Source organism: Anguilla anguilla, chromosome 1, assembly GCF_013347855.1.
Source record: "Anguilla anguilla isolate fAngAng1 chromosome 1, fAngAng1.pri, whole genome shotgun sequence".
Taxonomy (NCBI): Eukaryota; Metazoa; Chordata; class Actinopteri; order Anguilliformes; family Anguillidae; genus Anguilla; species Anguilla anguilla.
The window spans coordinates 82,339,927-82,365,687 of NC_049201.1; the positions used below are offsets into that span (position 1 = coordinate 82,339,927).

Consider the following 25,761-nt stretch of genomic DNA (forward strand, 5'->3'; position numbering starts at 1 on the left):
CCACCCAACACATAATACTGCACATCGTTAAGGGAATAAGGCGTGTATGACGGTTGGGCTCGAAGGTCGTTACTTAGGTCAGTGGAAAAATGTGAAAAAAGTCCCTTTCAAAATACACTTTTTTCTTCTTCTGATAGTTAGTGGCAATGGCCAATTGTATTGGCAAACCAGCCTCCGGCCTGGTCACTGCAACCCCCCCCCCCCCCCCCCCCTTCTCAATGGGGAACGGCATGCAAGCGTGCGCCAGCAAGCAGGCAAGCGCGAAGCATTTACTGTAGAACACTTCACACAGGCTTCGTTTCACAGTTCACATGTCCCGACGTTACAATCTTGACTAGAGTGTCGCTAATGGAGGTCAGGGGTGGGTAATAAGGCTATAAAACAGAATGGAAGCAAAAATAATAGTACTCTCCCCAGTCAGTAGTTCATAGACCCCCCCCCCCCCCACATTCTGAATACAGATATCACATATCAACAATATTTTTTAATTTTTTAATCAAGCATCACATGTGGATTGCTCTTCAGCATTGTGATTTATTTCACAGATATATTCCCTAGAATGATCAATTGTCAGTAACATCTTCTTTAAATACACATTTTAGCTGGTGGACAGTAAAGCCAGATCTCAAATAAAGAACACCCAGAAGTAACATATAAACTTGGCTTCCTGCCCTAAACCATCAGTCTGTTTTTATTTATTTAATGAGCATATATTGACATAATGTGTGTTTTGTTAATTAAGTAGCTCCTTCTGCCATATAAGACTCCTCTCATCTCTCCAACCTCACCCATTTCTTTCTCCTTGACATGAAGAGAAGGTAAGAAAAATGACGTTTCTTTGTTTTCTTGGCAATAGAGACAAAAAAACCTTTCAAGTTCTAACCTTATTTTAAAAATGTTGCTAACTTTGTTCAGACTAAAATGTATGCTGTTAATTTTTTTCCCATTGCATTTTTGACACTGATGAACATACTGTCACACTGATAAAGTCAACCTGTGCAAGATTAAATTGAAAGTTAGTTAAAAGTGAAAAGCATGGTAAATGAAGGTATTGAGAATAGATACTCTCTCAAATATTGTTAGATAATTTACAATTCATTGTCTTTTGACTGTAATTTTAACAGTGCCGTTATATAGAACAAATAAAGCAAATCAGCTTGCAGGGATTTTTTTTGCCTGAATTTATATAGTTCTATACTTTTTTTTTTTTTGCTTTCAGTTCTACAGTATATGCCCTGCTAATGAAATATGATTATTGTATAGATCAGTGGTTCCAAACCTAATCTATGCCACAGCATTCCTTTTGTAAGGCTCTGAATTCCCACCCCCCCCCCCCCCCCCATTCAATGAATGACTAAAATCCTGTTTACCTAAACCCTGAAACAGTCCTCCACCTGATGCATCCCTAAATTGTGTTGTCTTTTCCAAGTGCACACTGACATTCAGAAGGCTGCAGTTCTTCATTAATCAGCACGGTGGGGCTTTAATAAAAAAAGGCTTTTTAGTCCAGTAAAAAACTTTCCCCTCGCATATTAAAACGGCATTCGTGGAATTCTGATCTGAGACAGTAAGCGCAAAACGGAAATGAATGCAATAGGTCATGTAGCATCCAATCAGAAATTTGAATATAGCAGACCGGAATTTCATCAGTTTGTTTGCATAGCTGGCAAAATTTTTATTAGGAGTTATGGAAGTTAACGGCAACACAAGCATGGTGGCCCAGTTTGGTACGTGTAGGTATTGCTGATTTTGTATAAGAACACATCGCATCTTCTAAGGAATATGTAAGAAGCATGTACCGAACTGCGAGAGACACTTCCTCTGTACAGAAACAGCAAATCTGTTATAAAAATCTGCACTCTTATGCAAAAAGGTGATTTGTTAAGTGATTTATTCATCCAGAAATATTTGTAGAATGAGACACTTTCTGTGAGCTGGGGATTAAATAAAGGTTTAAATAGATCTACTTCAGGCTCTGGCAATTCTCAATGAAACCGGAGAGGCAATTTTCCAACTTCTGTAATTCTGTACTGCAGCCTAACGCTGTCCATTTGTCCAAATTTGACGGGTTGTCAAGTTGCTTTTAGGATTGATTTAAAAGTACTTTTGTTAACTTTCTCACGGTTCATCTTTAGAGTTAATAATCAGACAAGGGCCTGTTATTCCGATGCTTCACTAAGACCCAAATATCAGGCTCCAAAGGAGGTGGTGAAAAGCAGAATATGCAAAAATTTGACAAAAAGGAAATCAGCTTGGACAGAACTGTCTTACCATGCTCAGGCTCACTCCACCTAGACTACAGTATTTGTTATAAGTTCACATTATTATTACCTACAATTGCAATTATTTATTAGTTGTTGTATTGGTAGTACTATGTTAATATTGGTTATGTTATTGAAATGTTCTAAGAAACACATACACATCTAAAATATAATTTTAATGCATAATTCATACACACATTTTAACTCCAGAGCGAGGGTGGACTGGTTACTTGGAATGGAAAGTTACACAAAGTGTTAAATATGCAATTATATACTTGGTAAAATAACTTTTGCAATTCTGCAATTCTGTGTTTAATTCCTTTGTTATTCACTTTAACATGAATGTAACATGTTTTTATTGAGTACTTGAACTTCAATTTATGTATTAATTATTAATTATTAATTATGTATTAATATTTATATTTTTATTTGTTTTTCCCTTTGTGTTTTTATTGTTTCCCTTACTCCTTGTAAAGTGTTTTGCACATAATGTTCGAAAAGTACTTCATAAATAAAGTTTATTCAGGGGCAAACAACTTTCTAAGACCGGAAATAGCAATAAGTCACAGGAATGTACCCACTTAATCCTTTTTAACATACATGAAAGCTTCTTCTTTTCTGATTACGATGGAAACAGCTCTAATATTCATTATGCAATGACTATTTTGAACAAAAATGATAAGCTGTTCTGAAATGTCTATCCCACACTGTTTTTCTGTTTCAAGTAATGAACTAAACACAGTATACCTCAGAAGTCACAATATTACATTTATTTGCACGTCAAATGGCAAGGGAAAGCCTTTGAAATGATATGAACAACTGAATATAAAAGTGAATTACAGTTTTAAAACCATTCACAATGCTCTCCTGAGTTCCTGAGTTTACATTTAACAGAATCCTGTAGAATTCAAGATCTTTGGGATAAATAGAGGATTTTCCTTCTGGAATGAAAAGAGATACTGTTGGACAAATATACTGAATTCATGTTTTTTTTTAACGGTGTTGCAACAAATTTACTTCAGTCATTTGGTGACTTGGAAGGATGACCTTATGCACATCCAGAATTTCATTTGTGACTGACCTAAAAATAACTCTGTTAGTTTTTTTTTGCTTTGGGCATAGCGGGTGTAAAGTGCATTGTAAAGTGTGTGACAACAGCAGGGAGCAATCCCCGTCATTTCATATTTTTGCCCACCACAAATCCACCGGTGTTCTCCACAGAGATTTGGAGTGCAAATCCAAATTTCACGAACCTGTTCTGCCGTAGACAATTGTGAATTTGTGTATTGTGCCCAACAAAGCACCCTGTCACACACTGCCCAGATATTCAAATAACTTTTAGATTCTTAAAGTAATGAAAATTATGTAATTGGATATCACACTCAATTTCATTTATTGGCTGAACAACCCCATGCAATCCCTAATCATTTGTTTTTCATATTGACAGCCATGAAGATCAGTTCAGTTCTGCTATGTGTAGCTGCAGTGCTCACAATTGGTAAGAACTGTTCCTAATTTGTCTCTTTGTATGAATTCTCGCAGCTTTATAATACCAATGATTAATTCGAGAAATAACTGTTAAATGTGAGCCTCTAAATTATTTTGCCTTCTCCCTTCAAAGAACAGTATAATGCCAGTTGCTTTGAAATGTATGTGCTCGATTATCCTTTTTTTCTGTAAGTTTATAATTGCATATCCTCCCCCCCCCACACCCCCCACCCCCACCCCCCCACCCCCCCCTCGTACCCTCAGCGGTCAATGGCTGTCCTGTTGGGAGGACGTTCCTCACAGCCTTCATGGCGAACCTCAAAGCTAGTCACCCGCATGCGAGCCTCGAGCTGGTCATCATTGCACACAAGACCCGAGCCACGGTGAAGACCGTGCTCAAGTGCAGCAGCTTCACCCGCACCGTGCAGGTCGAAAAAGGGTCCAGCGCGCGAGTCCTCTTACCGCCTTCGGTCGAGATGCAGGGCGCGGGGTCTTCGAACCAAACCGTGCTGATCACCTCCGACGCCGACATCTCCGTGGTCGCGTTCAACAACAAGCTGAGCTCCGGGGACAGCAGCATAGTGCTTCCCACAACCGACCTGGGCACCGACTACATGATCTACACCCCCGACATCGGCCCCTCAGACATGGACAAGCTAGTAGCCATTATCAATGGCAAGGATGCCAACATCATTGTGATCTCCCCCTACAAAAACATGGAGGTCAGGGGCATCAAAAACTGGTATAAAGGGCGTCATGTGGTCCTCACAATGGCCCCATATGAGGTCTACCAGCTCCGAAGCTCTAAGACCTTCACTGGGACTCGAATTAAATCCACCCGTCCGGTAGCGATCTTGGGTGGGCACCAGTGTGCTGACAACGGCATTTCCTGCACACACATCTACCAGCAGCTTTTTCCGGTGCAGAAGCTCGCCACCCATTGGCTGGTGCCCGTGATGCGTGACTCCAAGGATGCTGTGCACGTGTTGGCCATCGAAGATAAGACCAAGGTCAGCATCGCCCGAGGAAAGCAAACAAAGACTAAAGATCTCACTGCCGGGCAAACATGGGTTATGGACATCTCGGGGAAAACCCCACTTAGCATCGACAGCAGCCAGAAAGTAATGGTGGTGTACTTCAGCATGAACCGCCCCTTCAATCCATTCTTTATGAGTATCCTACCGCAGTCGGAGCTGTCCAACGACTGGACCCTTGAGACACAGGCGTCATTCGCAAGCACTGCGGTTCTCATCTCTGAGGCAAACGGCGTCAAGACCACTCGGATGGATGGAAAACCACTCCCTAGACAGATCAAGTGGAGCCCGTTCCCCACCAATGACACATTTCTGTGGACCAAAATGCAACTTGGAAAAAGTCAACAGCACATTTCCATAACCAGTGACGCCCTTATAGCTGTTTACGTCTATGGTGGCAAGTGGGCCCACAGCTACAGTACAGCTGGGGTGTGCTATAAAGGTAAGCTACAAAACGCATGTTAAACGATTAAAATAAATATCCTGCAATCAAGGCGGTCGAGTGTATGACAGGAAATGACCCTTGTGCCCTCTGAACGTTTTTACTTTCCTGTAGGTACCGTATCCCCTGAAACTCCAGATGCATGTGAGTCTATAAAATGCAGGGAGAAGGAACAATGCAAAAAGGGGGTTTGCGTTCACATCTCCAAGGCCACCTGCTGGGCTGTAGGGGACCCCCACTTCAGAACATTTGACGGGAAGCGATTAGACTTTCAGGGAACGTGCACTTACGCTATGTCCACCACTGTGGGCAATGACAAAGGTTTGACGCCATTCACGGTTCTGATCAAGAACAACCACAGAGGAAATAATTATGTTTCATTCGTGAGGAAAGTGACAATCATGGTCTACAACACGACAATTACAATAAGTGACGACAAAGGAATGGTTGAGGTAAGGCTTGTGAATACCGCCAATGATTATGGATGCAGCAGAATTAAGATTTGTGTTAGCCAGTGATGTATGGGTCCATTTAAATTCCTCTTCCTCCACTTTATCACAGGTGAATGGAGTCAAAAGCAACCTCCCAATCTCTCTTGTTCAGGATAAGTTGCACATAGAGGATAGAAACTCCTACGCTGTTCTGACAGCCGAGTCCTGGTTGGAGGTTAGTTACGACTGGAACGCGAAGGTCTACGTCACCGTCACAAGTAGCTACTTCGGATCGTTGGGCGGGCTCTGTGGCAACTACAATGGCGATCGCACGGATGAATTCACCACTCCCAAGGGCGAGAGCGCTTCCACCATCCTAGACTTTGCCAAAAGCTGGAAAAGGAAGGACGGGGACATCTTTTGCCATGACGACTGCAAGGGAAATTGCCCCAGCTGCTCGGTGGCGCTTCAGGAGAAGTACAGGTCGGAGGACTTCTGCGGTCTCATGGCGAAGAGTAGCGGTCCATTCGACAACTGCCACAAGGTTTTGGAACCGGGCAATTATGTCGACAACTGCGTTTACGATGTGTGCATCAACAAGGGCATGAAGAAGTTGGTTTGTGACAACTTGGAGGCCTACGCAAGGGCCTGCAACACAGAGGGAGTGAAACTGAGCAAATGGAGCTGGAGGGAACAGGCAAACTGCTGTAAGTATGTGCCTCAATTTGAAAAAGAAAATAAAATGATAAATGTCTGATCTGAACTACCATCGAGGGGTGGTTCTTTATGACAAATTGGGATGGCAGGTATTGGGATGGTATTGGGATGGCAGGTATGTATCTCAGGTGTTTGTAAAGAGTGGTTGAATATGTAAGAGAGCTGGAATCAGGGTCGGAGGAAGTAGGGGTCAATGTTTGTTAAATATATTTAACTAGGCGTATTTGTCAAAAGTGGTTACGGAGTCATAAACTGGAGAAATGGTTAAATGTGAAGGATGAACTTTATTCCCCATGTGTTCTAGAATACATTTGCAGGGTGGGCATTTTTAAAATATCAGTTGGGCTTCCACTTCAGATGTAATTAACATCCTTCACGTATCCATTTAAATTTCAGCGTTGGTATGAGCAGGCAAAAAAATTTTTTTTTTAAAAACCTACAAACTAATGGCTTGTTTCTAAGACGTCGTAACGCATTTCTGTTTATGCAAATGTCTTCAGCAATGCACTGGTATGACCTTGCTCTTTGCGCTTGAGTGGCGTGAGAATTGGCAAAGCGTGCTACACAGCCAGTTGAGTATACAAATTTGATTGACACCTAGTCAGTCTTAAAACAATGTAAGCTAAATCCTTCTTTGCCTGCTTGGTTTGGCGAGCCAGAAGCTTTGGTGGGCAACGCCCAACGCCAAACCCCTCTGTCTCTTCCCCTGGCTGCCGTACTGTGCTGAACTCCCATGGTCACGCCTCTTGTGCCGAAGTTGCGAATGATCAGTGCGATTATTCCAAACCTCATGCAGATTTCAGCAAATCCGAATGTCAGCACTCTGCTCTATTGTAGACAACTGCCTGGTTAAAGAAATAAAGATACTTCAGCTACTCAACAGACTTAATTATTGGAAGTGAAACATGAATCAGACTTCTCTGACAACGCAATAATTTCCTTCTCCTTTTGCAGCCATGGACTGCCCGGAGAACAGTCACTTTGAGTCGTGTGGCACCGCCTGTCCTGCATCCTGCAGGAGTCTGGAGGGCAGCGTGTGCCCGCAGATCTGCGTTGAGGGGTGCCAGTGTAACAAGGGCTTTGTTCTGAGTGGAGACAAGTGCGTGCCCAAGAGGGAGTGTGGCTGCATGTACAGCGGTCAGTACTACACGTCGGGGCAGGAGTTCTGGGCCGACAGCAAGTGCACCCGCCGTTGTCAGTGCAACCCACAAACCGCGATGGTCGAATGCTCTCAGAAGAAGTGCAAGACGTCGGAGGTGTGCGCCTTGCGCGATGGCGTTCGGGATTGCTACCCAACATCCTTTGCCACTTGCCAAGGCTCAGGAGACCCCCACTACTGGACCTTCAACGGAAAGAGGTTGGACTTCCAAGGCACGTGCACTTACTACCTGTCCAAGCTGGTCAAAACAACGGACCCAAGCTTGGTTCCTTTCGAGGTGCTAGTTCAGAATCAGAATCGAGGGGGAAACAAGCTGGTTTCGTACACCAAGACAGTTGAAATCTCAGTCTATGGATACACCCTCATTCTGAGCAAAGAGATGCCCGGTAAAGTCATGGTAAGTTTTTGCTCAGTATTTTTTTTTTCGTCAGTAAAGATTTGAAGCGCTGTATCTCACTTCGTTAGGCTGACCTGTGCACGTGTGCCGTGTTTTAAAACGTCCTCCTGTCCACAGCTCAATGGCCTGTACAGCAGCTTGCCTTTCCAACTGGAAGATGGAACACTGTCCGCCTTCAAAAGCGGGTACTTCGGTGTGATACAGACCGACTTCGGGCTGACGCTGAAATTCAACTGGAACAGCCACGTCAAGCTCACCCTCCCGAGCGCCTACTCCGGGCAAGTGGGGGGCCTGTGCGGCAACTGGAACCGCGACGGCTCGAACGACATGGTCTCGCCCGACAACCGCCCCGCCGAGACGGCCGCCGCGTTCGGCGACAGCTGGAAGGCGAGGGACGACCCCGGCTGCTCCGGCGACTGCGGCGGCAAGAAGTGCCCCGTGTGCGAGCCCGCCGCGGCGGCGCGCTACCAGCAGAGGGAGCTGTGCGGGATGATCGCCGACGCCGCCGGGCCCTTCAGGCTCTGCCACGACAAGGTGGACCCCCGGCCCTACATGGAGGACTGCGTCTACGACATGTGCCTGTACGGCGGCCACGCCTCCGGCCTCTGCGGTGCCCTCGCCGCCTATACCTCCGCCTGCCAGGAGGTCTCCGCCACGGTCGCCGCGTGGAGGTCCGACAGCTTCTGCCGTGAGTTACGCCAGCCGCGCGTCCCCAACTGCCACTTTCTTTTCTAACTGTTCACTCCTCCTCCTGAGTCTGTTATTTGTGTAGACCGAATTCCTGATTGAGTATGGGCCATGCAGCCTATCCATTTCGCTTATTGATGATTTTTATCTGTCCCCGAAAATGGAGACGAGCTCACACGTCGGGTTGGGTCTGATTTCCGAGACAGATATTTGCCCGGGACCGATCAAAACAATGGATTTGGGCCTAGCCTAGTTTGGCCGTAGATTCTTCCTCTGTCCATTTCACAGTTTAAACATTTTACAAGTTTATACGTGAAAAAAACAAAACAAAACAAAACATGGTAAATGGACTGCATTTATATAGCGCTTTTATCCAAAGCGCTTTATAATTGATGCCTCTCATTCGCCAGAGCAGTTAGGGGTTAGGTGTCTTGCTCAGGGACACTTCGACACGCCCAGGGCGGGGTTTGAACTGGCAACCCTCCGACTGCCAGACAATCGGTCTTACCTCCTGAGCTATGTCGCCCCGACAAAAAACAAAAAACGAAAGCGCGTGAATAAGAGCCATAACGTCCGTCTCTCTCCGGGTCGGGTCTCTTCCAGCGGTTTCGTGCACAGAGAACAGCCACTACGAGGTCTGCGCGCCGGGCTGCCGGCCCACCTGCAGCGAGCTGTTCGCGCCGGTGGCCTGCGACGGGATGCCGTGCGCGGAGGGGTGCACGTGCAGCGACGGCTTCCTGTGGAGCGGGAACACGTGCGTGCCCGTGGCGGAGTGCGGCTGCGCTCGGGACGGGCGCTACTACAAGGCGGGCCAGGTCTTCTTCCCCGAGGCCCAGTGCGACGTGCGCTGCGTGTGCCTGGAAGGGGGCGTGGTGCAGTGCAACAGCAGCTTCACCTGCGGCCCCAACGAGAGGTGCCAAATCCGGGACGGGGTGCGGGCCTGCTTCCCCGACGGGACCGGGACCTGCTCCGTGTTCGGCGCGTCCAGCTACCGCACCCTCGACGGCCGGTCCTTCAACTTGACCGGGAGCTGCCAGTACGTGCTGGCCGAGATCGCCTCCACGGCCGCGGGCGTTTCCTTCAGCGTTTCGGCGGAACAGGCGTCCGTCGCCGGGGAGTGGCCGGTCACCAGGAGGGTCCAGATCAAGGTCAACGAATACAAGATAAGCCTGTTCCCCGGAACCAACTGGGAGGCGACGGTAAATACCCCCCGGTCTTTCCACTGCCTTTCCGTTTCCCTAGAATTTAAAGGTTCTTAAAAAGCGTGGATCCAAATTACGATCGCCTCTTTTGTTCCGGCGCTGACAGGTGGACGGCGTGAAACTGAACCTGCCTCTGTCCCTGAGCGACGACAAGCTGAAGGTCTACCAGAACGGGTTTTACACCGTCGTCGAGGCGACCTTCGGCCTGCGGGTGAGCTACGACAGCGTCTCGGGCGTCGTCGTCGAGGTCCCGTCCACCTACAGGGGGGCGATGCGCGGCCTGTGCGGCGACTACGACGGCAACCCGGCCAACGACCTCGCGCTGCCCAGCCGGCTCCCGGCCTCCTCCACGGAGACGTTCGCGGAGGCCTGGGCCGTGGCGGCGCAGGACGGGACGAAGTGCCAGACCGGGTGCGGGTCCGAGTGCCCCGGCCCCGACAGGAAGAAGAAGGCCGACGCGGAGAAGGCGTGCGGCGTCCTGACCCAGAGGGACGGGCCCCTCTCGCCGTGCCTCGCCGCCGCCCCGCCCCAGAAGTACTTCGACGAGTGCGTCCTGGAAATGATGACGTGGCAGCTGGACGGCAAGACGCTCTGCCGCCACATACAGAGGTATGTGGCCGTCTGCCACTCCATCGGAATCACCGTCGGGCAGTGGAGAACCGTCACCTTCTGCCGTGAGTATTTAACCAGCAGGAGAGAGAGTCTGGACTTACTGTTTTTACTGATACTTTGAGCTCCATAATGTTTGGAACGACAACATATTTTTTTTCTTGATTTTCTCCCCCCCCCCCCACCCCCTCCTCCAGCCGTTCAGTGCCCGGCCAACAGCCACTACGAGCTGTGCGCGGACACCTGCTCCTCCACCTGCGCCTCCCTCAGCGTCTCCCCCAGGTGCCCCGGCTGTCGGGAGGGGTGCCAGTGCGACGACGGCTTCGTGTTCGACGGGGGCCTGTGCGTCCCGCTCAGCGGCTGCGGCTGCGCGGTGAACGGGCGCTACTACAAGGTCAGCGTTTCGAGCGTAAAAAACGCACGCCGCGGGGCTCCCCCGAGCCCCGAACCGATAGCCGACCGTTTCCGCGGGTTTTTTCACCACGACCCCTAACGAGGCACACCGCGCAGTGCAACATACGGCTGGAGATCCCGTCGAGCGCTGCTGGTTATAGCAGGGTCAGGTGTGCCAAATTAAGGGTTGAAATGAAAACCCGCAAGGATAGTAGGTCTCCCGGAAGCCGGGTTTCGGAAACCACGGATACACAGCGATAACTGTGGGTGGCCAGCCAAACAGTGAATAGATAATAATAATAATAATAATAATAATAATAATAATAATAATAAAATAAAATAAAATTTGCACCACACGCACAACAGCTCTCTCCGAAAATAATAACGAGCTGCACAGAAATCACGTCTCTCCCACTGGGGGAAAATCTGGCTCCTCACTGTTTTCACACAGGCTCAGAGTGAGCAAGTGCGCTGATTAAAAATCAACCCCTGCATGGAGGTCACAATGCTCCGTAGTCATGGTGATGGCAGCAGGAAACATGACATCATAATGCCCCTCCTCCACCCCCTCCAGGTGTCACACGGCATCTCATCTCCCCTCCTTTTCTTTTATATCAAAAGGAGGCGTTTCCTTTGTAACATCAGGAATGGAAACACTTTGCACTTTAAACCGTGCTGTTTTTTATTTTTTATTTTTTAACGTTTTAATATTTAGCGTTAGCCAGTTTTCCAGTCCGATGTCCGTAGAACGTTAAAAACAGCCCCGTGTGAATGTCTTTGCCCTGCAGTCTGGACAGTCAGTGGTGCAGACCGACTGCACCGAGACCTGCGCCTGTAAGAATGGGGTGCTCTCCTGCAAGAACTCGGACTGCGACGACGGCGAGATCTGCCTGGTCAAGAAAGGGGTCATGGACTGCTACAGCACAGGTAAGACCAGCCAAAAACGTGACCCGAACTTCATTCCACAGCATTTAACGTGACACGCCATGACCTGACATAAGGCAATGCAATAATGCTTGCCATTTTCCTACCACTAAAGGGTGCCTGGCACTCACCGTTTATCTACAGACTAGACAGTATCCAGCACCATATCAAGCCTGGGCAAGCTATTCCCTGCAGCCACTGCTCTCTGTGTGAAGAAATTCTTCCTAACGCCTGTGCGGAATATACCTTTTTGCAAATTTCCACTTATGCCCCCCTCATTCTACAGAACGGAACCTGAAGAATCTCTCCTAGTTCACTTTGTTGATCCCCTTTATGAACTTTAAGGCCTCAATCAAATCACCCATAAATCTCCTTTTACTGAACTGGAAGAGATTAAGCATCTCCTAGCATTAAGTCTTTCCTCATAACGTTTTCTCATGATTTAATTCCTGATGACTCAGTCCAAAATATACTATTTATTCCTAGGGTCAGAATTGTAGTTCGTTTCGTCAGACCTACCTCCGTAATTCTCCATTAGCTGGTTATGAGAAGCAACTGATGTTAGACATCGAGAGACATCAATGAGATTTCATAGATGCACTTTTATGTCAAAGTGTTAAAGTGTCTCTAGATCTGACAAAACATAACTTAGAACAGAGTAGAAAAGTTTTCCTCCCCCCCCCCCCCCCGCTAAAATATAATCAGCACTTGTGTTCTTGTTTCAAACTTGTAAAAACTCGAACCCTCAACATTTCACGATCTCCATTCTGTTTTGCCATTGAAAGTGCACTGCTAAACTGTAAAAATTTCGAGCATTGATTTTAACAGGTAAGATTTCAGTCCAGAGTTGAACGCTGTCAGATTTGAGTTAACACTGGACATTTTACTGTGTATTAGACTTTTATTGTTTATTTATTTTTATTTTACTTGCTTGTGTTTTTTTTAGACCCCTGTGTGGTGAAAAACTGCAGGGAGAAGGAGGACTGCGTCCTGCAGGACAGCGTGGCCATGTGCGTGCCCAAGTCGAAGGCCTACTGCTGGGCCATGGGGGACCCCCACTACCAGAACTTCGACGGCAAATTTTTCGAGTTCCAGGGAACGTGCTCGTACGTCCTGGTCCGGACCAACGGGAAGGACCCCACCCTTTCGGCGTTCAGCGTCGAGACCAAGAACGGCATGCGGGGCAACCCCAAGGGCTCCTTCCTCAAGTCCGTCCTCATCAAGATGAAGGGTCACCAGATTTTCATCCCCTACATGGACCGCGGAAAACTGATGGTGAGTGCCGCTGAGAGCCGACCGACTTTTTTTTTTTTTTCCTATCCGCGGAATCAAAGTCAGGATGACGTAGGGACTCGCCGGGGCAACAACAAACACTTTTATGAGAGAAAGTAAAAAAACTTTACACATTACATCGCCGGAATTTAGCGCACACTCTTATCCAGAGCGACTTCCACAACTTTTTTTTTTTTTTTTTTTTACACAGCATTTACACAGCATCCATTTATACAGCTGGATATATACTGAAGCAATGCTGGTTAAGTGCCTTGCACAAGGGTACAACAGCAGTGTCCTAGCGAGGAATCGAACCTACTACCTCTACGTTACAAGACCATCTCCTTATCGTGATCACGTCACATTTAAACGATAACATTCCTCCACATTTACTAAAGCTCCTCTACCCCCATTTAATTTACACTACATATATACCAACTGACATCAAAAGCATCACCAAATGTTTCACAATACAACATTACACAGAAGTTTAATTCTGTCATTTATCTCAATTTACCTTATTGCTTGAGTAGATGATCAGCAGATGAACTTGTGTAGCTGTTTCGGAACAAAGAGGTCGACATTTAATGTGAGAATGAGCAACTTTGACTATGTGGAACAAGTCACAGCATTTACACTGCATCCATTTATACAGCTGGATATATACTGAAGCAATGCTGGTTAAGTACCTTGCTCAAGGGTACAACAGAAGTGCCCTACCGGGGAATCAAACCTGTGACCTTTAGGTTACAAGACTAACTTTTTACCCATTATACTACACTGACCTCGGCCAGTGAGAAAATCACTTTAAACGCTACACAAATTTACGCTGATGTAACCTCCAAAGCGCTGGTCCTCTGTCCTGGTTTAAATACCCTCAGAGGGCCACACGTCCCATTTTATGTGTGAAGGCCTATTTCAGCGTTCCAGAATGACACGTCGTACTTCGTTCATAAGCAAAGCAACTCAAAGCTTTTTTTGGGTGCTTCGAGAGCCGCTCGGGGAGGGCAGAGGCCTACCCCTCGATCTCGGGCCATACGGCCTCCGGCCTGGGCCCCGCTGACGAGGCATCCATCGAAAAAAACACTCGAACCCGTCCTCGGGTTACACCGACCGGCGTGTCGGAGTAGTCGCAGCCATGCCTGCTGGCGGAGTGAGCACACGGACCTGGGCTGTGTTGACAGTTCGGCTTAAAGGTGTGTTCCCCCTCCACAGTACCGGGCTGAGAAAACACAGGCATGCGTGCTAAGAGGGAGTATGTCTGTCCTGGAACAAAGCAGCCGGACAGAACAAATGGCTTTTTGTTTTACCTCTTTTGCACCCGGAACCTGTGACGGGGGGGAAGGGCGAAGATCTGTCGTGTTCTGTTCTCATGGCTGCGTGTGTGTGTGTGTGTGTGTGTGTGTGTGTGTGCGCGCTCGGAAAAAAAAGAACCCGGAACTGACATCTCCCTCCCGGGGGTGTCACACAGCATGTGACACGCTCGAGCTTTGCTAACATTTACATTCACTGTGCTGTGACTATTACACGCCAAAAACCGCAAGCATGACCCGCGTTTGGTTTCTTAAAAACGGAACCAAAATAGCTATAAAAATTGATTCTCGGTATATATCCCAGGTAGAAAGTCTAGCTCAGGGGTCTCTAACTTCAGTCCTGGAGGGCTGCGGTCTCTGCTGGTTTTGGCCATTTCCAGGTAGAAAGTCTAGCTCAGGGGTCTCTAACTTCAGTCCTGGAGGGCTGTGGTCTCTGCTGGTTTCGGTAATTTCCTGGTCAATCAGCAGCCATTTTAGGCATTTGAAACAAGGTGTGCGGACTCTTTAGACTGTCAGTGACGTAAATGAAGAACCTAAATGCAGGAACACATCAAAACCAGCAGGCCCAGCAGCCCTCCAGGATGTGAGTTTGAGATCTCTGTTCTCAGCTAATTCAAATAATGGACGATTACAAAAATAAATGTTTATCCTTGTCAAAAACCCACCGTATACCTGATTTAATTATTTAAGAGGGTGAGGGGGATTAAGGATTGAAATCAAAGTGACCTGGCACGACATAGATTATATGTGCGCAAAGTCAAATCAAATCGAATCAATTTTACTGGTGTAGCGCTTTTTACAGAAAACTGTCGCAAAGACGCTTTACAGAGTAGCAGAAAATGAGCAAATAGCAGGCCTGAACCCCCAGATAGCAAGCACATGAGGTAAAAAAAAAAACTGCCCGGTGTGGGAAAAAAAAAAAAAAATCCCTCAAACGGTAGCCTTAAAAGTCACTATGACTAAAGCAAGTGGAATAACAGAGTGTGGCATGTGAGTGCCACCCCTCTTAGATAAAACACACTCACGGGAGACTGACCGTTTCCGTAACCCGCACTTCCGTGCTATTTTATTATGAGATACGGTTTTTACAGACACTTTTTCAGACTGTGTATCACAGTTCCGTAGCCGTCTTGTCATTGGCGATCTTCCTCTCTCCGGCTTCCGGTCTGGCTTTTAAAAACCCCAGGCTCACTGTTGAAAGCAATCAGAGGCAATCAGCGCAATTAAACAATTAACAATTATCGGCGCTGATTACCTCCAGCTGACAGTTGTGACGAAGGATCCGAGAGCCGCTCCTCTCACACTCTCTCTCTCTCTGCAGCCGACGCTCAAACCACGCCCACCCCACCACACAGAGTTTCACACTTTTAAACATTCAAACGAGCCCTCCTCACGTCTGTGATTTCTCCCGCCGAATTTCAGATCGACGGGATCCTCTCGAACATCCCCGTTAGCCTGGACTCCGGCAGCATAAAGATCACGCAGTCGGGCATCCGGGGCACCCTGACCTTGGACTCCGCGGTGGAGATCGTGTTCGACTGGGTCGCCATGCTCATGGTGACGGTGACCAGCAGCTACTACAACAACCTGGCGGGCCTGTGCGGCACGTACAACGGCGACCAGTCCGACGACCAGACCGCGGCCTCGGGCGCGGTGGTGGCCAACGTGACGGAGTGGGCGCGGTCCTGGACCGTCCCGGACGGCGACCCCTTCTGCTGGCACTCCTGCCGCGGGGACTGCCCCATCTGCACCGACGCGGCGCAGAAGCTGTACAGCAGCGAGCGCTACTGCGGCCTGCTGCTGACGGAGGACGGCGGCCCCTTCAGCCAGTGCCACGGCACGGTGGCGCCCGAGGAGTTCGTCTCCGGCTGCCTCTACGACGTGTGCCTCAACAACGGCCGGCAGAACGTGCTCTGCGAGGTGCTGGCCAGCTACGTGGGCGCCTGCCAGCAGGCGGAGAGCACCGTCTCCCCGAAATGGAGGGAGATCTCCAACTGCCGTGAGTACACCTTGCGTCGAAACGAGCAGGCCTGCAGGCGCGCTGACGTTGGGTATTACAACTCCCAGTGCTCCCATCACCCCCAAAGATAATAATAATAATCCCACGGCAACGGCGGATTATTATTGCCAGGAGCAGTTCGCCGCTCTGCGTAACTTAGCTTCAACCAATTTGAAGAGTAGGTTTTTTTGGAATGCTTAAAAAAAACAAAAACAAAAAAAAAAAAAACGGTGTTCTAGAACACAGTTACCAGTAATGATTGTCATATCCGCCCTTAGAATGTTTGGGCAAAGAACATTCCGATCACATGTTTGTGATCTTATACCTTAAAGGGTTAAAATGAGCGCTAAACAGAGGTGGGTAGAGTAGCCAAAAACTGTGCTCAAGTAAAAGTATTGTTACTTTAAAATAATAATGACTCAAGTAGAAGTAAAATAGTCATCCAAATAATTACTTATAAATAATTACAAATAATTACACGAGTAAGAGTAAGAAAGTATCTTGTGAAAAGACTACTCAAGTACTGAGTTACTTCATATTACATTACATTTACTTTGCATACGCTTTTATCCAAAGCAACGTACAAAAGTGCATTTCATATAATCTGATTTAATGTTGAAATAAGCAGAGCAAGATGAACGTAAAAATCCAAATCCGAAATATAAAATTGTAAATGCTTGTCCAATAGAAATAAACAAAATATAAAATAGCCATGTGCAAATTCAAATATGGCCTAAATCATATCCCTTTAAATAAAACAATACACAGGAGGTTCGTCAGAAGAGGAGGATTTTCGCTTTCTGTTGTACTCTATTAAGTCTGTATACCTCATCAGTTTGTTGGGGTGAACCCTCCGTTGACAGAAAAAATATCAATGAGGCTACAGGGGATTTATCCATTAAAATAGACTCATCATCACAACAAAGAGGAGCCTGCTCAAATTCAAACAGAAACTTTATATGTGGAAAACATAATGCTTTGTCGCAACATTATTGTACCTTATGATGCACTTATCCACAATATTCCGAAGTCCCATGATGCCTTGCACGGAATATGTGCAGAACTTCCGGTTTAGCGTAAACAAACTTTATGTATGCTATGCAATGCTATGCAATGTTCCAGCGCTCACGTCATGACTGTTGCGTGCTTCACAAAAACTATTACACTACTAACTAACGTTTACATTACAGTGTGAAATATCCACATTAATACCAGTAACCTATTTAAACACACTCAATTTCAAAAATTACGTATATAACCGAAGTATTTTGAACAGTAATAGCCTACTTACATAGCAATGATGAAATCTTATCTGTGTTCAGTAGATGGAGACAGAGACAGTAAATCAACAATACAGTTCAATCCTCTTCTGTTTTGCTCCAGAAAACGATGTCAGCTAGGTCTATCAGCAAACATGCGGCTTATCTGTGCCCAGAAGTCCTCAATAATAATAGTATTTCCCAAGAAATTACGAATAATAGTTGACCACGTTTCGTGAGTGAATGCATAAGTGAATGCGATGATAAGAAAAATTTCGGTTACGCTGACCTAAAAAACGCTATTCCAAAAGCAAAATTAGACATGTTATACATCGTTAGAAAGCTTATACTCTCACCTACTGAATAAATGAATTGTCAATCAAGCCAGACTGTACTAAAAAGGGCGACAACGCCGTAAACAAGGCGTGTGGTATTAGGCACAGCTATTTTGGAAGATACCCAGGCGTCACGAATGCGCGTATATTTCCCAAACGGATTGTCCAAGACAATATATGACCACTCAGTCAAATAGTTAGCTATCCACAGCCAAAACTAACCTGCAACTTACCGCCACATATTTTCTCAAGTTCGAAGTTGAGTTCTTGTAGGCTGAAATGTAAACATTTCTAGGCAGACAAAGAAGGCAGCGCATAATGTAACTACTGTTTTTGGTAGTCTGTAAGTAAAACATAGTTTGAACGTGAGGCCAGGGGTGTTCTGCCTCCTACGAATCACCCGCCGTTGTTTCAGCCATTGTTGTCGCCCGCTCATCCTTCTGTGTGCTGTGACTGGCTACGTTTGATTGGTGAAACGGAGTCATTTGGGGCTGTGACAGAGCCAAAGCAAAGACCAGTCAGCCTCTTTGGCTCTCTCTCTGAGAGAATGAAACAAACAGAACGTGCATTGAATAAAAAATGGGTAAAAAATAAAAGTAACGAGCGGAATGTAGCTGAATATAACGGAGTAAAAGTAACATTTTTTCTTCGCAAATATACTCGAGTAAAAGTTAAAAGTATGTTGCATTAAAACTACTCTTACAAGTACAATTTAAGTAAATGTAACAGAGTAAATATAACGCCTTACTACCCACCCCCGGCGCTAAAGAAAAAAAAACCGAGCGTTTTTCTTTCCTCGACTCCTCAGCCTTCCCCTGCCCCGAGAACAGCCACTACGAGCTGTGCAGCAGCCCCTGTCCCGCCACCTGCGCCGAGCCCATGGGGCGGGTCAACTGCTCGCTCCCCTGCAGCGAGGGGTGCCAGTGCAACGACGGCTTCGTGATGAGCGGGAGCAGGTGCGTCGCCATGGACACCGGCTGCGGCTGCATGCTCGGCACCCGCTACTACAAGCCCGAGGAGACCTTCTGGGAGGACGCCAAGTGCCGCAGGAAGTGCACGTGCGACGGGGCCACCCAGACGCTGCAGTGCCGGGACAAGGGGTGCAAGGCCGGGGAGTACTGCGGGGTGGTGGACGGCGTGCTCGACTGCTACCCCACCCGCTTCGACACCTGCCGGGCGCAGGGCGACCCGCACTTCCGCTCCTTCGACGGCAGGCCCTTCGACTTCCAGGGCAACTGCGTGTACCTGCTGGCGGGGGTCAGCGCCGACGCCGACGCGGCCGAGCTGCACGGCTTCAACGTCACGCTGGAGAACGCCAACCGCGGCAGCCGCCGGGTCTCCTTCGCCAAGGTGGTGACGGTCACCGTGGAGCACACCACCTTCACCGTCAGCCAGAATTACCCCGGGAAAGTGCTGGTGGGTCAGATTTCCCCCCAGAACGTAGCACTCCCCAAAAATCACAAAAAAAAAATTAGCTGTTATGTATTTCTTCTTTGTTAACTCCACGTGTGCCGTTTGTGTGTGTGTGTGTGTGTGTGTGTGTGTTCGTCACAGGTCGATGGCATCCTGACCTCCCTCCCGTACTACGTCAACGACACCACGGTGCGGGTCTTCAAGAGCGGGCAGCTCCTGGTTCTGGAGGCCCACTTCGGCCTGAGGGTGACCTACGATTGGTCGAGCTCGGTGCGCGTGACAGTGCCCAGCATGTACCACGGCGCCATGCGCGGCCTGTGCGGCAACTACAACGGCGACCCCAGCGACGACTTCCTGCTCCCCGGCGGGGGCCGGACGAGCGACGCCACGGAGTTCGGGAACAGCTACCTGGTGGCGGAGGTGCCGGGCTGCTCGCGCGCCTGCTCGGACTGCGCCGCGCCCCAGACCGGGCCCGGCACGGTCCTCCCGCCCTACGCCGCCAACTGCGACGTCATCGCCGACAAGAACGGGCCCCTCCGGGCGTGCGCGGGGAAAGTCGACGCCGCCCTGTACCTCCAGAACTGCGTCTATGACATCGTCCTGAACCAGGGCCTGCAGAAGGCCGCCTGTGACATCATCGCCGCGTACGTCGAGGAGTGCCAGGACGCGGGGGTCCAGATCGAACCGTGGCGAAGGAAAGACTTCTGTCGTATGTTTTTTTTTTCTTTATTCAGTAGAATCTTGAACTGCGGGATCTTTTTTATTAAATCCAGTCTATACATTTCAAGCCTTACGAGCCCTGTGAAGCACTGTTGATTTCTAAGTGCAGGTGTGGTACATTAACCAAATATCCAATGACATAAAAAAAGTTCATTGGGAATTTAATAAGTTGTGTAGCCAATTAATTTTTTAGTTACAAAAATGTTTTGTTCTCTTTTATTTTAACCCAAATACGATCACAAATATGTGACTGGAATATCCCTGACGGAGCTGAATGTTGGTAACTCTCATTGGTGAACAGGCGCACCGGCTTTAAAATCAGCTTTTCTCCTGTTTTTTTTTTCCCCCCCGAAGCCCTGGCCTGCCCGAAGAACAGCGTGTACAGCCTGACGGCCCCGGGGTGCCCCGCCACCTGCTACGGCATGGGCAGCACGGCGGGCTGCAGGGCGGGCGCGCGAGAGGGGTGCCAGTGCGAGCCGGGCTTCCTGGTGAGCGACGAGCGCTGCGTGCCCTTCCAGGACTGCGGCTGCCGCTACGAGGGGCGCTACTTCCACTCGGGCGCGGCGTTCTACACGGACGCGAGCTGCCGGCGCCGCTGCGCCTGCCGCGCCGGCATGGTGGACTGCCAGGAGACGGCGTGCGGCGAGCAGGAGACGTGCGCGCTGGTGCAGGGCGTCCGGCGCTGCGCCCCGCAGAGCCAGGCCACCTGCGCGCTGTCGGGCGACTCCCACTTCCGCACCTTCGACGGGCGCGACTACGACTTCCGGGGCCCGTGCGGGCACACGCTGGCGCAGGCGTCCGAGGGCGCCGGCGCCGGCGGGCTGGAGCGCTTCCGCGTCAGCGCCGAGACCGTGCCCGGCGAGGAGGCCGCGCCGCTGCGGAGCGTCCGCGTCGAAATGCTCGGCCTCGCGCTCGTCCTGGAGAGGGACGCCCCCTGGGAGATCGAGGTGAGCCGCCCCCCGCTCACTTATCCCCGGTGCTCTTTTCGCTTTCGTGCTTTCTACAGTAAGGTCGAATATTACCGTAAAAGCACGGAGGCAAAAGTAGGAACGCTCTCATGCCTTTTCATTCTCAGATTCCAGATGTTTTTTTTTTAAATCCACCTCGTTCTTTGATCGCGTTTTCTCCAGGTTGACGGAATCCGCACCAACCTGCCAGTGTCTCTCAGTGACGGGAAGCTGACGCTTTCCCAGGAGGGCAAGGGGGTGGTCTTGGAGGCCGGTTTCGGCCTGAGGTTGACCTACGACCTCCAGGGCACCGTCGCCATCACCCTGCCGTCCGTTTACCGCGGCCAGCTGTCCGGGCTGTGCGGCGACTACAACGGCCAGCCGGGCGACGACCTGAAGCTGCCCTCGGGGGTCCAGACCGACGACGTCAGCGCCTTCGGCGCCGCCTGGCGCCTGGCGGGCGACGAGGGGAGCTGCGGCAGCGCCTGTCCCGCGGGAGGCTGCGCCGGCCCGGGCGACGGGGCGCGGGGCGAGCTGGAGGGTCCGCAGCGGTGCGGCCTGATCGCCGACGCCGCCGGGCCGCTGGCCGCCTGCCACTCCACGCTGCCCCCCGCTGGCTTCCTGCAGAACTGCGTCTACAACAGCTTCGTCGCCGGCGGCAAGGCGGAGGACGTGTGCCAGGGGATAGCGGCGTACGTCTCGGCCTGCCAGGCGGCAGGGGTCACCCTGAAATCCTGGAGAACCAAAGATTTCTGTCGTAAGTAAAGAAAAATATTTTTTTTAAATGATAAAAAATCGACACACCTCAGTGACTCAGCTTTCAAGAGATGAAGACAGTATCAGGGTAAACGTGCAGTGATTCAGAAAATTCACGTTAATCTAAAACATTCGTGCTCTAATGTTATTTGTTTATTTTTTTGCACCGAAAGGGAACTGTAGCCTAACTGGGTTTTGTGTATTTCCCACGCAGCAGCCCCGGCGTGCCCCGTCCACAGTCACTACGAGCTCTGTGCGAGCGCGTGCGACAGGAACTGCATGGCCTTCTCCGGCCAGAGCATTTGCCCCGCCATCTGCTTGGAGGGCTGCCAGTGCGACGAGGGCTTCGTTGCCGACGGAAACCAGTGTGTGCCGCTTCTCAGCTGCGGGTGCAGCGTCAATGGCACGTACCTGAAGGTACGGAGAGCGCCCTGCGTTACAAAATACCTGTGAAAATCACCTGTTCGACTCAATGAAGTCTCACTGAGTGGGGAAAACATACACAAGGATAGTGCCGTACAACAACGACACCATACAAAGGAGAAAAGCCCATACAATCCGTTGCCTGTTCAGTGTTTTGTTGTTGTTGTTGTTGTTGTTGTTGTTGTTGTTGTTGATGATGATGATGAATGAATTCGGTTTGTGGTTTCCCCTTACCAGAGTGGAGAGACGGTGTACGTCAGCCAGTGTTCGCAGAAGTGCACCTGCCACTCGCGCGACACGCTGGCGTGTGAAGGCACCGCGTGCCCCGCCAAGACCGAGTGCGCCGTCACCGGCGGCTTCCTGGGGTGCCGGCCCACCGAGAGCACCTGCACCCTGACCAACGGGTCCTGGGTCACCGCCTTCGATGGGCAGAAGCTCAGATTCTGGGTAGGAGAAAGCCGGGGGAACGATTTCATGACAGACCAAAAAAAAATAAAAATTGCTTTCTGTTTTAGAGACTGGGACTGGAGAGGGTAGGAGGGGCCAGACCATAGAGTGTACATAGGGACTGGAGAGGGTAGGAGGGGTCAGACCATAGAGTGTACATAGAAACTGGAGAGGGTAGGAGGGGTCAGACCATAGAGTGTACATAGGGACTGGAGAGGGTAGGAGGGGTCAGACCATAGAGTGTACATAGGGACTGGAGAGGGTAGGAGGGGCCAGACCATAGAGTGTGAAGCCTAGAAAATAATGGGAAACAGCCTCTACTGCACATTGAATTAAATGTAGAAAACTACCAAGATTTAACTACCAAGAAAACATAGGTCATAGGTCAATCTTAAATGTCATTAGGCGAGGCAGTTTGTGAAACAATGGTCGTTTTGGTCCAAAAATCCTGGGAAAATATTTATTAAAATGTGCATATTTTATTACGTGTTGCACTCTGCACTTTGCAATCTGGTTTTCTTTCTTACGAAACGTAGCGATCGTTAATCGAGTTTCAGAACATCGTCGGGGGGAAGTTTCATTTTGCCTTCGAAAGGCCGATATTAACCCCATTCAGTTTCACCAGAGCTCCAGCGTGCAACCCTGAGCGCAAGCAGTACGGGCTGACTTCCAGGGACTTCCCTAGCTTGGGTTAGCCGACGGCGTGCCAGCGCAAGGCTCGCTTGCCTAGGTAAACATGCTAAATATCCGCCTGTCCTGTTTCACGCCCGTCCAGGGGAAGGGGCACTACCAGCTGGTCCAGTCCGAATGCTTGGATCCCAGCTCGGAGAGGCTGCAGGTGGGGGCGAACGTCGCCCTCACCAGGGACGGGCCGAGCCTGGCGGGCGTCCTGGCTGCGTTCGGTGGCACCAAGGTCATCGTGCTGCCCCACAGTTTGGTTTGGGTGAGTGATGAGAGGGCCTTTCGCAGGCCTAAGGTCTGAAAATGCCTCACGCTGTGTGCTTGTTTACTCGCGGTTATGCATTTGCGATGCGCCTCACGTTTCATGTGATGATTATGTGTAGAAATGTATTACATTACATTACATTACATTACATTACAGGCATTTAGCAGACGCTCTTATCCAGAGCGACTTACACAACTTTTTTACATAGCACTTTACATTGTATCCATTTATACAGCTGGATATATACTGAAGCAATGCAGGTTAAGTACCTTGCTCAAGGGTACAACGGCAGTGTCCTTACCCGGGAATCGAACCTGCGACCTTTCGGTTACAAGTGCAGTTCCTTACCCACTGTGCCACACTCCGTCCTACACATGTATGCATGTGTTTGTGCGAGAGTGTGTGTGTGTGCATATAATCCAGCTGTCAATCGCTTGCAGAAATCGAATAAAATTGAATATACAGTATATTATCAATATATTGCATATATACAGTGTAACAATATATTGGCAACCATACAAATTACTGCTGCTTTGAGATGTTGCAATATATCACCCTGCTGTGGACTGTGTAACTACATTTAGGTGAAGTCTACATGTTTACCATTATATTACGGTACATTGTATTATATTTGCATGGGGAATGGCCGATTCCCACCGGCTGAATTTTGTTCTCAATCGACTGTCGTCCAGGTGAACAACGAGCCGGTGCCGTTGCCGTGGCAATCGCCGAACGGGACGCTGTCAGTGTCCGAGGCGGGCGGGACCGTGAGCGTGCAGTACCGCGGGGGCGAGGGCGCGACGGTGTCGGTGAGCGCCGGCGGGGACCTCTCGGTGACGGTGCCCAACGGCCTGCTGGACCGCGTTTTGGGGCTCTGCGCCCCCCACCGCACCCAGGCCCAGAGGGCCGCGTGGGGCCGCCTGTCCATCACCAAGCAAGCGGCGGCGCAACTGGGCCGGGTTTTCGTTCAAAACTGGCTCCCTTAAACTGATCGACCCCCCCCCCATCACCCCCAGCCCCCCCCCCCATCCCCCCCAGCCGCCCACACACCTCCCCTTCACCCCCAGCCCCTCACACACCTCCCCTTCACCCCCAGCCCCTCCCCTCATCCCCCCCAGCCCCCATCCCCCGAGCCCCCCCATCACACCCAGCACCACCCCCCATCCCCCCCATCCCCACCTCCCCCCCAGCACCCCCACCCCCCCCCAACCACCTCAGCCCAAACCCCCCCTCCTCCCACCCCGCCTACTTCTGCAGTCTCTTTCCCTTTCACCTGAAGCAGTAAAATAACGATGGAGTCTCTAAAATGTGTTCTTAGGAGAGATCTTGTGGGCTACTAAATGAAAATGAATGTTAGGCCTTGCTGTATGACTGATCCAATCTCTCTTAACACTGCTATTGTTCTGTAATCGTTTAAAAAATGGCTATATCACAACAAAACATGTACTGATGAAACTAAATAAACAGGTTCCTTTGCCAGCATCAAAATCATGTCTTAAATTGCTTGAACAGTATCCAGGATGGGTGAAATTACTTTGCAAACTTTCAAGAAAATGTGACAAGATCATGCTAAAACTTTCAAATTTCCACACGTGCACACAGGGTTGTTAGATCGAGGACACCCGGACTACTTCTAGGTTTATAACTAAAATTAAAATATAGTTGCAACATAGTTTTTTAAGGACACACATCACAGCATCAGTGATAATTGATCATTACGTTACATTCAGACATCTAGCAGAGGCTGTTTATCCACCGATTATGTTTTTGCATACCATCCATTTGTACAGCTGGACATTTACTAAAGCAATACAAAATGAAAAAAATATATACAGCAATATTTTCCTTTGCTTACAAATGAGGAGATTAATAAATCCGGTGCTTTGAGAATGTCCTCTCAACAAAACGCATTCATGAGGGAAAACAAAAATGGGGAAAAAATTACACTTTTTATTTATTTAGTTATGATAGTGTACCGAGGTACAGTATATCATTTTCCAAAGTCACATTATCATTCTGAGGCACTTCCTGGATAAAAACTGAATATTCTCAGCCTTTCTCTCAGTTTATATACTTTCTTTCCTCATTGGCCCACCTCTTAGCCAATGATGAGCCTCCGTTCGGAATCTTGGTCAGGGCTCCAACTTAAATCATGTTAGTGTGTGCCACAGCTCTTCAGTAATGTGT

The 25,761-nt window shown here is 49.1% G+C and overlaps 1 protein-coding gene across 1 annotated transcript; it reads left to right on the forward strand.

Moving 5' to 3' along the window:
* The first annotated feature begins 800 nt into the window (after positions 1–800).
* Positions 801–24,567, forward strand: LOC118221149 (IgGFc-binding protein-like). Its single transcript, XM_035405949.1, has 21 exons — positions 801–818; positions 3,709–3,759; positions 4,014–5,225; positions 5,340–5,677; positions 5,787–6,363; positions 7,328–7,929; positions 8,047–8,617; positions 9,220–9,815; positions 9,925–10,492; positions 10,625–10,821; positions 11,609–11,747; positions 12,691–13,019; positions 15,752–16,328; positions 18,731–19,338; positions 19,477–20,044; positions 20,410–21,002; positions 21,186–21,759; positions 21,973–22,175; positions 22,419–22,628; positions 23,404–23,571; positions 24,267–24,567. The coding sequence occupies exons 2-21, from the start codon at positions 3,711–3,713 to the stop codon at positions 24,558–24,560; spliced, it is 8,973 nt and encodes a 2,990-aa protein (XP_035261840.1). The 5' UTR covers positions 801–818; positions 3,709–3,710; the 3' UTR covers positions 24,561–24,567.
* Positions 24,568–25,761: the final 1,194 nt, after the last annotated feature.

Excerpts from the sequence above, each read along its gene's own strand:
- LOC118221149 (XM_035405949.1), top strand. The coding sequence starts at position 3,711 with ATGAAGATCAGTTCAGTTCTGCTATGTGTAGCTGCAGTGCTCACAATT. Across the intron at positions 7,930-8,046 it reads AGATGCCCGGTAAAGTCATG|CTCAATGGCCTGTACAGCAG; the intron begins GTAAGTTTTTGC and ends TCCTGTCCACAG. Across the intron at positions 22,176-22,418 it reads TCAATGGCACGTACCTGAAG|AGTGGAGAGACGGTGTACGT; the intron begins GTACGGAGAGCG and ends TCCCCTTACCAG.